The sequence below is a fragment of the Microtus oregoni genome, unplaced genomic scaffold (genome assembly GCF_018167655.1).
Source record: "Microtus oregoni isolate MIOR12 unplaced genomic scaffold, Mior012 000007F_ref0000211, whole genome shotgun sequence".
NCBI lineage: Eukaryota > Metazoa > Chordata > Mammalia > Rodentia > Cricetidae > Microtus > Microtus oregoni.
In genome coordinates, this window is record NW_024543066.1 from 34121721 (window position 1) to 34134901 (window position 13181).

A 13181-nucleotide genomic window follows, 5' to 3' on the forward strand; every position below is an offset into this window, starting at 1 on the left:
AGCTCCAAGCCTCAGGAAGAACCCACCCAAACTCCAGCCCAGGAGACGGACTTAGGATCAGGCTGGTGTTCTGCGGGGGAGCAGGATACAGACTGAGCCGACACGGGCTGGGTGTACACGCGTGGGAGCGTGCTTTGGGGGCACCCCACAAGCCCCCGGACCGGCCCGCGGACCCTCGGGGAGGAGGGAGTGGCAGCCGGGGAACTAAGGGAGATCAAGGGACACCTCTCAAAGTGACGCCCCCAACAGGTCCGGATTTGGAATTGGCAAGGGCAGAAATCCGAACCTCCCGGGGCCTGCTCCGCACACCCCACCGCCCCCGCCCGAAGCCCGGGCACTGAGCTCGTCTGCCCCAGGGGCGCCCCGTCGGTTGCGGACTTCCTCCAGCCGACCTGCCCGTGCACATGAGGCCGCTGCCCCCGCCGCAGGCGCCGGCGCCCCCCTTACGGTGCCGGTGGTGATGCCATGCCCCGCCACCACGCGGGAGGAGAGGAGGGCGGTGCCGCCGGGCTCTGGGTGAGGAGCGGCGCGGCGGCGGCGGCGGCGGCGGGTGGGGGGCGCCCGGGCAGCGGCATGAAGGATGTGGAGTCCGGCCGCGGCAGGGTGCTGCTGAACTCGGCGGCCGCCAGGGGCGACGGCCTGCTGCTGCTCGGCACCCGCGCGGCGGCGCTCGGAGGAGGTGGCGGCGGCCTGAGAGAGAGCCGCCGGGGCAAGCAGGGGGCCCGGATGAGCCTGCTGGGGAAGCCGCTCTCTTACACCAGCAGCCAGAGCTGTCGGCGCAACGTCAAGTACCGAAGGGTGCAGAACTATCTGTACAACGTGCTGGAGAGACCCCGAGGCTGGGCGTTCGTCTACCACGCGTTCGTGTGAGTACCCGCCCCCCCCGTGCGCCCCCCAACCAAGCCCACTGTGGGGGGCTTGCGCCTGAACCCCTGGGGTGCACTTGGAACCCGCGCCCTGGCCGGAGGTGCGGAAACGCGCGCGCGGGCGCGCACACACACACATACACACACGTGGTGGTTTTTATTTCTTTGCACGTGTTCGCGACAGAGCCCTCTGGAGCCCTCCATCTCTCTTGTCCCACCTCTCGCACTTGTTCAGATTGAACCAAGTTGCCCTATAGCACCCAAAAAAACTGCCGGTCAGTTCCAGGTACCTGTGTGATTGGAGGCAGAAGCAGGATTTAGACGACTCAGATAATCGGGAGTGATTAGGTCTTGACATACGTAAACTTAACTGAGTGGGGCGCCCAGGAGCTGGGAAACGCTCTGGGAGGATGGGCACCAACCTGAGGCTGGAGAGTGTATAGGAGGGGGGTGGCGGTGTGGGATGGAGAGGAGAGGAGAAGGTGAAGGGTGGGTCCACAGTCAGCCCTGGAGGTCCAGCACAGGAAGCTGCTACATGGTGGAGAGAGAGAGACTAGGTTTTAAGCGCGCCCGCCCGGAAACACGCCTGGCCACCATCACAGCTGTCACCAACGGAAAATCTGTCAGTGCATGTAGTCCTTGCAACAGAAAGGTGGCTTGAGTCTAGGAGTGCTAGCGGGCCATGCAAGCTCTGCTCCACTCAGCTGCAGCAGCAAGTGGGGAACCCTGGGTTCGGGAACCTGGCCCACAGTGCCAAGGCAGAGACTCAAGGGGTCAGTTCTGACGTGGATCAAGCACTGGGTTCAGTTGACATTTATGGCACTGAGACAAAGTGTGGTGTGTGTGTGTGTGTGTGTGTGTGTGTAGGTGTGTGTGTGCGCGCGTACATGTGTTAAGTAAGTCTTGCCATCTAGCAGAGAATGCTTAATGAGAAAATGATTGGAAGCAAATGTTTATTTTTTTCCCTTAGGCGTTAAAAACCTTTCAGTGGCTTTAAAGTTTACTACTGTTTTTCCCACAACGTCCATTCATTCCATCTCCTATTAGAGTTAGGTTTATCTGGACGATTTACAGTCGTCTTTATGCCATTACACCCTGTCTAATTCACTGTTTTTAAAGAACCCTCGTCTTTTTACACCCTCCGCGTCCCTCCCTTCCTTACGTTAAAGCGAAATATATTAGCCTTAGGAGACCTTCAGAGAAAGTTGCAGGCACATGCTGACTGATTCCTTGTTTCTTACTTAGTAAAATATGTTTGGGTCACACAAAAATTCCTTCAGAAATGAAGCATGCCATCCTATACTTATCCCTCTCCTGGAATGAAGAATTGGCACCAACCCAGGAAACTTAAAAAATAATACTAACCGGAGAGAAGGGACTGGTTTTGTAAATAGGCGAACCTGAAATATGACCAGGTAGAACTCAGGAAATTGGTCGTGTCTGCACGCTGGGGCCCTGGTGTCTGGAAATTTTTACGGTTCCAGATTGATGTGAACATGTACGATTAGGTGGACTATTCCCGTCAGCTTTCTATGTTTGCAAGGCACTCACAGGGAATGTTGTTTTGCATCATCATTGCACCCAAACGTATAAGTCCTATCTGTTGTCGATGGAAGAGTCGCACGGATTTAGATGGAATTAATGACAGGAAACACCACTGACACTTGTTAAGCTCATCTCCTTGGGTTGATATGCAATTAATCTAGTACTTAATGAGCCTAATAAATTATTTTGACCTGTCTGAATATACTGAAAAATTTAGCAGTGATGATGCTTAATTTGCAGGAAATGTCCACAGTATGGATGATGATATTTTTAGAACATGCTCAAAATAGTCATGACTTTGAGTTTTAAATATGATGTAATACATTGCATTTTATCTGGGTAAACTGCATGTTATGGATTCAGAGACACAATCACCATTGTTGAACATGTTGATGTCTCCTAAGCATTGTTTATAAACATGAATGAACATTTCTCAAGGTACAATATTTTCTTTTTGATATCTGGTTGTTAAGTCGGTTATTCTGGGCTTCTGGGACTTCTTACACTTCAACAAATGGCTGCTTTAAAAGGTTCTAGTTTTAAGTTAACAGTTTTTGCCTGTTAGCCAGCTTTATCAGTGAATTACGTGGTAAATAGTACATAAATTAAGTGCTTGCCAGCACAGTGTTGCTAATATAAAGTTCTCCATAATGCTTCCAAGAGCCTGCGGCTATAGGGTTGGAGCATTTCAGCTACATAGTGATGCGAGATCCACATTAGCAGGCAATCAGAGTGGACAGAGTCAGCGTCTGGGAAGATGGCACACAATCACTGCAGAGTCCGGGGCAAAGAGGGGTAATCACTACTTATAACTTGAGATGAGGTTTTGAATAGCAGGAATTTACACATTAAATTAATAAAGCAAGGTTACTTTGAGCTGTAAGCCTAATAAGACCTTTACAGGGAACTATAAGAAAATAATTTCTAGGGAGGTGTAACTAACTAATGCCCTGCCTGCCTGGGAATCCTCAAATCTTACTTTAATAACGGTTTTTGTAGCGTATTAAGGTCCATGCCAAGAACAAGTACACTGTGATTAATGAGGCGCTTCAGGGATGAATTTACTTGGTTAGCCCAGTGTTTCCACTGCCAAGAAACGAGAGAACTGTGTTTAATATTATACTTCAGGTAAAGAGAAATTTCTGTTAAAATATGTGAAAATAATTATTATAATGATATTTTAATGGTCTGAATGTGATCTTACGAGTATATATCCCAGATTACTGGTAAGGATGCTGGCAAGAACAGAGGTGATGTGCTTCAAGTGACTTCTTCCTCTGAATTTGTGGGCCTTAGGTGATCCAGGCACTTCCTGCTCTTTTGGAGTCCCCTGGCAGCAGTGTGCTCTGTCTTCAGCTGTGACACAGTTAACTAGATGAGCTCTTAAAATAGGAGATGATTTCTCTGAGTTGTTTGTTTCTTCTAAATTGCCCTTCTTTGGGGGGAAATTTACAAGAATTTTGGTGGTTGCAGGAGTTTGTGATAGGGTCGCTAAGGTAAATTTGTGTCACTATGGCAAACGTGGTCAGTTCTGAGGGCTCTCACCGGAGGCGCTGTGAGATGCATCCATGCCAACATATCTGTCTAGCATCACATTGCACGGTGTCTTCACCTGATTCAGTACTATGGATGAGAATTCATAAATACTTTAAACTAGAATATTCCACGAAAGCTAGGGACCCTGGAGTCATCCTTCCCCTCCCCTGCCCTCAAATGACCATTAAATTTTGCTCATTGGATTAGAAATATTTTTCCAGATATATCTCTTTCTGTCGTTTGCTGCTTTCTCTGCCCTTCCAGTTTCTTCCAAACTATCCTCTACTGGCTGGCCATCTTCCTTCTATTTCCAACCTTGTAGCTGCCACCCAGATACAAGTATTATTAATAAAAACTAAATATGATTATATCATTCATAGACTTCCCCATTTATGCATATTTGAACATTTGAGGAATGTGATGATTTCCAAGTTAATGAGTCAAATCCCTCTGATTTCAAGGAAAAAAGGCGTTTGGGTGAGTGTAAGCCTTTCAACAAGTGTGAAATGATGTCAGTATGATTACAGAAGAGATAAGTCATAAAGCTTCATGCAAAAGAGCAGACAGTACGGCTGAAATCAGAAAAGCCAGCAGTCTTTAAAGGGGAAATTAGACACGGGCCGAGTTTGGACAATTAAATAAGCTATTTCAGGTGTACAGCACAGAGCAAATGAGCGATCTTGACAGAGACAATAACTTTAGTGAAAATGTAGGTTTGTGGATGTGTTGTAACTGTAAGGATCTTAAAGGAAGGGGAACTGTGGTTGGTATGTAAAATCAATAAACAAAAAAGTCTTGCAGGACGAAGCCTTTTTCAAAAAGAAAAGGATAAGGGGGACATGTACCTAATTTTGAGTAGTCTATGATGATGGTCGTGGAACCTTGTCTTTGTCCTATAGACGAAAGTGGTTAATGAATGATGGAAATCAAGAGAATACGTCTTAGTTTGGAAAATGAGTCGGGAGAGGGAATTTAAAATGGAGTTAGGATGATCTGTAATTTTCAGGAGGTAACAATTTTAGAAAATTTCCATTCTTTCCTACTATATATTTTTTTTTCTTATCAAATTCACCCTGAAAATGTCTGTTGGTTCTCCTTGTGCTGGGCTGCTGAAAAAGGGAGAGATGATTGCATAAGGAACTAAGGGAGTAACTCTGGGGATAAAAAGAGATTCACCCAGCAATGTTCCTTTTTCTTCTAAAATTCATTCTTTGAGACTTTTGTATAATATATTTTTATTATACCCACTCCCTATTTCCCCCCTCCACTTTCCTCTCAAATCTCCTCCCACTTTCCCATCTTAACTTCATTATCTTGTTCTTTAATAACCCATGAAGTCCAGTTCATGTTGCCCGTTTGCCACCCGTGTAGAGCTATCCACTGGTATGTGCACAACCTAAGAAGGGGCAAGACCCCTAAACAAAATGTTTCCTCACCTACCGGCCATCAGCTGACAATAGCTCTTCAGTTAGGGTGGGGCCTTGAGAACTCATTGTGATCCATGATGGAACATTATCTGGTTTGATCTTGTACAAGCAACCACCGCTGATGTGAGTTTGTCATGTCTGGAAGGTGCTATGTCATGGTGGAATAGGTTCTCCTAACCCCTGGCCCTTAGAATTTCTGTGTGCCCTCTTACTTGATGGTCCATACCTTTGATGGGTAAGGGGAGAGTTGTGATACCCATCTCCCATTTAGGGCTGAGTACTCCAGTCATTTTGTTTAAAAAAATATTAGAGATACAGAATTGATTGCATGTTTTCACTTATCTGAGGGGCCAATGGAGATGATTCCAGCCTGCGATTTGGGAACTAGAAGTATCATTCAGTAATTTATGTGGCAAACCGTGAAGACTCAAGTTCACAGGAATATAAAATGTTCAAATTTGTTCAAGTAGAATGTCAGATGTGCTTAGTTATTTGGGCGACAATTGGAAGGCCTGGGAACAGGAATCCAGCTTAAGTCTTGTCTCATGGGCTTTAGGTCAGCAACCACTAGTATTTCAAGCGCATAGAAGTCACACAGGAAAATGCTTTGAGGGAATCAATTCATTGAAAAAAAAATCTTGAGGTTAATAGAAATGTCTTGATGCTATACATAGATTATGAAATCTTTATCAGCTTGTGACAATTAGAACAATGAATCAAAAATCAGCGAAAAAGGTGGATGAGTAAGAATCTGTAGATAGACCCAGAACACTGATGGAATAATCCAGAGGCTCAGAAACTGATGAAACTTTACTGGATTTCTTCTGAATGATGCTCCTGAAGAACAAGGCCTTTGTTGCCAAAGCACATGTGGAATGTCTCAGGTCAAAGTATATTTTAGTATATCCAAGTATGATTAGGAATTATGTAAATTAGGCTCTAGTTTCCTTGGGACAGTTCACGAGAACCTCATGTCATCTTTGTGACTTAATTCTAGCCCTCTCCAAGTCCCCATCCCCCTGATTACTAACTAGCCTTGCTTGCCCACTCTGTCCCGTATCTCATGACTATTCTATTGTTCATGCTATGCTATTTTTCCCACATAGTATACCCTGACTTTTCAACACATACTTTCAATTTTCATTGTCTCTTCAAATTGCAGTACAAAAGTCGCTTCATAGACACATTTCCAGGCAGTTGGTATGGATGAGGTAGGTACCACTTTTCTTAGATTTCATTGCATTCTGGGAAGGCAATGAATAATAGATCATGGTGCTTCATTTATCTTTGTGGTAGTGGTGTCTTTTTGCCTCAGACCTTTAGTATGGGAGAAAACTTCCCTTGCAGAAAGTCTACTTAATTCAGAATCTCATTTATTTAACAAGGTCTTAGGTATCTCATCAGGCCGTGTTAATTGCTAACTGGATGAGTGAAGGAGTGGTTTTCTTTGGAAGTCCTCCATGCAAAAATTTCAAGTAGGCCAAAGCTGAAAGAAATACCAGGTCTTTGCAATTTTCTTGGAGATGCTAATGCCTCAGAAGATGACGGCTTGACCTCTACCTTTTCTAAGTAACTGATGTGGAGCAATCATTTGACCCTTTGGGTTTCTGACTCTTCATCTATGCATGGCCATAATAGTGTCTGCCACCCAAGTAAAATGGCAGAATAGAATGATTCTAAAATGCTATCACAGAAGGAACAAAGAATTTGGAATACAAAGTTATCTGGTATTTTAATCATTTCCCTTCATATCTCTGAGCTGGAATGTAGCAATATTTCAGTTATAATTTTAATAAAGAAAGCTTGTCTGAAGGTCAGAAAGTAAAACAGCCCCACTGGTCAACCTTACAGACCAGGCAGTGGTGACACACACCTTTAATCCCAGTAGCCACACTAGTTTGCCATAGAAACCAGGCGGTAGTGGTGCACACCTTTAATCCCAGCACTAGAGAGGAATATAATATGGGAGGAGACAACTCTCACACACAGTCTCATTTGAGATTCCTGGAGGCAGGAGGAGGTAGAGGTAAGAGCCAGTGGCTGTTTGTTTTGTTTTTCTGACCTTCAGGTTGAACCCCAATTTCTGTCTCTGGGTTTTTATTAATCATACTACATGGATAATTACCTCCTAATCCATGGCTGTACCTTCATGCCCTACTCCTCAAGTTCTATGTGCCCTACCATAGCTAAAGGCATCTTTCCAATATTTAGCACAACATTCCTCTGACTGGAGAAGGACCCTGGTCCTTGCCTCTCCCCACTCCATGTGCTTAGAACTCCAGTCCCACTCCTGGGTCACTAATACCCAGAATTCTTTTTTGCACAGCTGTAGTCCATGTGTGCATCTTAGTACATTTACTGATATGCCAACTCTCCAGATCATACTAGTTCCCCTTTGGTAGATGGAATTTTACTCTACTGTTGGCTTTCTGTATCGGATGTCATTAGACCGAATTAATTTCTTATTATTTGCATAAGAATTCTGTTCCAAATTAAGTCTGTATCTATAGAAACTGATGCTTACATTTTGTTTCAAAGTCATTCATTAAAAAAAATATTTATTTCTCTTAGGTGCAGAGGGATTCAATTTATTCTGCATTATATTCAGCTAATATAGTAATATAATATATACCATTGCAAATCAGTCTATTTTTTAAAAATATAAATAAATACTTCGTACTTGAGGCCTACGAGCCAATTAAAAAATGTTTAAATTGTTCATATATCAACATTGGGAATAGGATGGCATAAAAGAAACAAAAATACGAGAACAGTATTTCCAATCGGAATAAAGTCGTGGTGCAAGAAGCACTATAAACAAGGAAAATAGCCAGAAGCCTTTTGATAATTGCTTGCAAAGGAATAATGCCAATATTAATTTTTAATTGCAAATGGCTATTTTGGCAGATGAAAATGCCGGCAGAGCATGTTTTGCCCTAACCCAGTGGTGTGAAACTACTGGAAGCCAAAACATTGACTAGCCGCAATCCAGTTATACAGGAGGATGTGTCCATGTTTGCGCTTTATTTTTCATTCTTCTCCAAGCATTTATAAGTGTACTCTTCAACGTTCTATTTGGTTGCAAAATGGGAGGCACATCGGCATGTAACTTCGCTTTTTTTTTTTGCATTATTAGTAAAATTCTTTGATGAGTTTCAGAGATTCCTAGTGATTCTTTTAACATTTTTTTGCATGACTTTGTCAGAAGAGTGAGTTTCCCAAGTGTTTGTTAATTCAGAAGTTCTCTAATTTGAAAATAATGCTTACTTTTCTATTAGGTATATGCGTTTGCTAGTCTACACACATCGCTAAGCTTACAACATCAACACACACACTGCATTCATCATCAGAGAGTTTACCTTTCTTCTGTTACTCCAGTGAAAGCCAAATGAGTCAAGTGAACAAAAAGAAAGAAAGAAAGAAAGAAAAAGAAAAATGCTAAATTCATATAATTTGTATAAGATTAGCTGGTAATTTTAAAGTTAATTGATTTTAACTTTATGTGAAGAGATATGGCTTTTACAAACACAGTCATATTGGACATTATCCCCTTAGTAATATTTATAAGGCTATTTTAGACTGTTTCTTCTTGACTCCATGGTAATATTAAAGTTTATATGTCCTTGTCTGTAACCATACATCCAGTTTCTCATGTAACTTAAAGCCACAGAAGTTAATGTGTTCAATGCTAGTTATTCCACAAAGTGGATGATATCACAGAAGTACATGACTAGGTTCAAATTCAACCTCAGTTTTGCTGCTACTGATTTGATAGTCATAAGGAAGTTGCTTTCAATACCAGCTTTCTTAGTTTGTGAAATGGGAACAGGACATATTAAATTATAAGATTAGAGTTGCATGTGAGAGCTGTGTATATTTATATAAAATATTTAAAATATGTATACTTCCATTAATGTGTTGACTGCTTTTGACACTGTTAATACAGTTAGGAATAATATGGTAGAAAGCTCTATTTCCATTCTAAAATTCTATGATTTTAAAAAGTATTACCACCTATTGGTTAATCCTTGAAACAGATAGAACTATGGCAGGCAATAATAACCTCTCTATTTTTTATTTTCTTCTTCCCCCTCCCTCCCTTTCTTCCTCCCTCCCTCCCTCTCTCCCTCCCTCCCTTCATTCCTTCCTTCCTTCTGATGTGGTCCAGGTTGGCCTCCACATCTGTATCAAGGCCAGGCTGGTTCCTGAGTCCTGGGATTACAAGCATGCACCAGAACATGCAAATATCACTAGCTTACATGTCAGTGTACTTCTTGGCCAAAGTTACAAATGATGGCTTGAAGAAGATCAAAAGCAGAGATGGTCATCTTTGAAACTGTTAGTCAGTTAGAGTACAGACTGGGGAAATGATGCAGGAAAGAAAGAAAAATATGGTTCTAGAGTGAAATGGCATTTTAAAATTATCAAATGTAGAAGATAAAGAGAGATAGATTTGTTATTTCTGGTAATTGGATTGGGTCGTTGTATAGATAGCGAGGGCATTGACTGGAACCAGGACTTCAGGTGGCACAAGTTGAGGTATGTAAGCAGTGATAAAAATGAGGTTAACTATGGAGATACTGAAATTTCGGTGCTGGTGAAATTCCTGATAGTGTGTTTATAGTAGTAGCTCGTGGATACTGCTTTAAAATACTGGAGATAAAATCACAAGGAAGACAGTAAAGAAAAAGTTTGTAGGTCATGATGTATACCCAGATAATGCCTGCAATTAAGGGTAGATGAGGAAATAGGGAATGCAATAAAGTAATAGCAAGATGTAGGGGAAACAGACTAAACATTGGTAAATAGCATTTAACTTAAAAATATCTACTACCTCTTCCTGCCTGCTCTTCTCTCCTTCTCCCTTCCCTTCCATAACCACTAAATAAATATCCAACCTCAAAAAACAAAAATATCTACTGCATACTCTGTCCTAGTCATTAGGAGTTTCTATATGCAAGAAAACATCTACAATCTAGCACCAGACATCTTCATTTTCCTTATAACTAGGAGATTAACATATGGCCTTAAAAATGCATGTTAATCGTAGGAGAACCTCTGACTTGGAATAATAAAATTATGTATGTCTATTTCAATTCCCCAAATGCTTAGGTGACAGAAGTAGAAGAGTTACAATAATGATTCTTGCGGACCCCATTTAAAACTTTCAACATATGCTCCTGAACTCAGAAGTGACTGCTCCTGCTCATGCACGTGTTGGCAGATGTTGGCAAGTATAAGAAATGGAGTTTATTGACAGGCTCCAGTTTGACAGTAATGAATACCAAATGGATATTCAAGTGTTTAGAAGAAAGCTATGCCTCTTCTTGAGGTTCAGGCCCATCAAGGAGTCAGAACAAAAAGGATTATAATATTCCCACTGAATTCAGCCACTGTATGTAACATGATCCTGTTTTATTCTCACACTGAGATGCTGCTGCAGTCCTTCTAATGGTAGAACAGTACCTACATTAGGGAAGTAATCACCCAGCTGTTGTGTTTCTGCTGATCATGTTGACTTCTAGATTGATGTAGGCTATCAATTGGGTGTGACCATGCTCAGGAGCCTCTCAAGCTCGCCTCTCCCTTTGAAGAATGTTGTCATCAGCCCCACTGAAATAGGAAGTGCTATTTTCACAGCATCTCTACCAAGAAAAATTCCCTTACATGATTCCCAAGCTATTGCATCCAGGGTTGAACCTGATGAGTTGCTTCACAAATTCCTGTCTTTAAACTAGTTAGGTCATGCTGCTGAGAACTGTTTTTTCAGAGCTCATGGATATGGAGTTTTTTTGTTTTGTTTTGTTTTTTGTTGTAGGCAAAGTAATGTAAACCATTATAAATAAGAATAGTCAAGACACTATCACACTATACTGAAGAAAAGATACTGTCCTTTTAATCAAACGATAGTTAACACAATTCACAATGTTATCAAAGAAGTCATAGAATTTTTCCCTCTATAAAAGAATAAGCAAATATTTGTCTCTCCCCCCCCTTCTCATTTGTTGTTTCCAATTCCCTTTCAATGCTGTAGTCTTAATATAGATTTCCAAAAACTTGTCCTAGGACATTGAAGAGACTTCTTCACAGCCGTCTATTGTGTCTTGTTACATTTGCTTCAAGACCCACATGGCAAGCCAGCAAATTAGTTATCATGACTAAGGGTCAACAGGAGCACCACATCTGCGGACATGATAAAAGGGAGAATAGGGAGATTTCGGAGGAAGGCCTGGAGCCCTTTTTCCTTAATTAGCTGCTCACAAGCAAAGGGAATGACAGAATCAAGTGCTCAAGATTCCAAACACGTATGGCCATTCCCAAGCAGTAATTATGCGTCCGTCTTTATGTAGAGATGGGTGTACAGGCTTATCTGAGAATTAGCATTTGACAGTGAAGATGTGTTAAATGAAGAGATAGTGAAGGGGCTGGGTAAAGATTGTGCAGGGTGAAAACTGGCCTTTCAGGAGAATATAGGACAGAAGAAAAAAAACAAAAACAAAAACTACAGCCATGTCACAGCACCCATAAGAGGGCAAGTCCCAAAGACTGTTAAAGTATGGCAAAGAAGAAAAATAACATTGTACATGTAAAACTATATGAAGTGGCAGTAAAGAACAAAGCTGAGATAAGTGAGGGTCCCAAGAAATCAGTGGGCAAGTCAGGCATCTTGTGTTAGGGGGACATCCAGTTTCACAGTAAATACACTCAATGCCCTGGATGAAAACAACACAGCAAGGGAGCTGTGAATGGGCACCTCATTAGCATCTCCAAAAACATGTGAGAGTACAGAGTCTCCTGAATTATAATGTGTAAATAGGAAGCTAACTTCAGGGAAGGGAGCAGTGTAGAACTTTCTTTGCCAGTAGAAAATCTGGTGGGAACATAAATTCCCAATCGGCAAGAGAGAAGTGCCAAGTACTCCAAAGAGCTTGAGATAAGTCACTGGACACTGTTGCGGGGGTGACAGAGAGGAGACAGAACAGGCAGTGAAACCAACAACTAAACCGGTGCAGAGAGGCAGGAGAATGATACATTAGGAAGCAACAGGGCAAAGTGAAACCTTGAATTTCTTCAAGAAGTGCTAGGTCTGTCCAAAATCACATGGAAAGTCTGTCCTAATAAAAGACATTGGAGTAATTGAAATGAACAAGATACCAGAAAGAGAGAGAATTGAAATTGCTATTAATACATGTTTGATGTGATTAAAAGAATTAAAACTAATTAAATAAAAAAGAATGAAAAGTGGGTGTAGCAATGTTGGAAGATGTAACAAGACAGCACTGGGTAATGAATGACTCTCTCTTTCTCCTCTCAGTGTGTGTATGAGTGTGTGTCTGTATATTCACACACTTATGGTTAAATAACATTAAGTTCATAATCAATACTATTGAAGCTTAAAGTACCTCATGTATTTTCTCCACAAGGCACATCACAACCCTCTCTGGTTTAGGAACATTTGGTAGTTCTTTAGCCCTGTTCAGCATTAACTGAACATGTGCAGCGGGAGACCTGAGTTGTGGGCTGTCCCTCACATACCTACAGAATGGCATTAAAAAAAAATAATACCTAACTGAGTCCATGGACTGTAAATGAATATTCAAATATCGAATCTGTGAATACTAAAGATTAACAGTGCATACATATACCGCGTGTGTTTCTGTTCATCAGTATGTTTAAAAAATGTGCGCATCATAAATACCTTCTTATTCCCAGTTTCCTGTCTTTCTGTCTCCTATCTTTATCTGTTCTTAGAGGAAACTCTGTGTATTCTGGGAGGTGCTAGAGACAAAGTTTCATTTGAACCAAA

The 13181-nt window shown here is 41.9% G+C and overlaps 1 protein-coding gene across 1 annotated transcript in view; it reads left to right on the plus strand.

The window, feature by feature from the left end:
• The first annotated feature begins 450 nt into the window (after nucleotides 1-450).
• Kcnq5 (potassium voltage-gated channel subfamily Q member 5) overlaps nucleotides 451-13181 on the plus strand; it is a 536576-nt gene continuing 523845 nt past the window's right edge. Inside the window, exon 1 of the mRNA XM_041655539.1 lies at nucleotides 451-866. Within this exon, the coding sequence (XP_041511473.1) occupies nucleotides 466-866 (401 nt within the window). The 5' untranslated portion in view covers nucleotides 451-465. The remainder of the gene's footprint in view (nucleotides 867-13181) is intronic.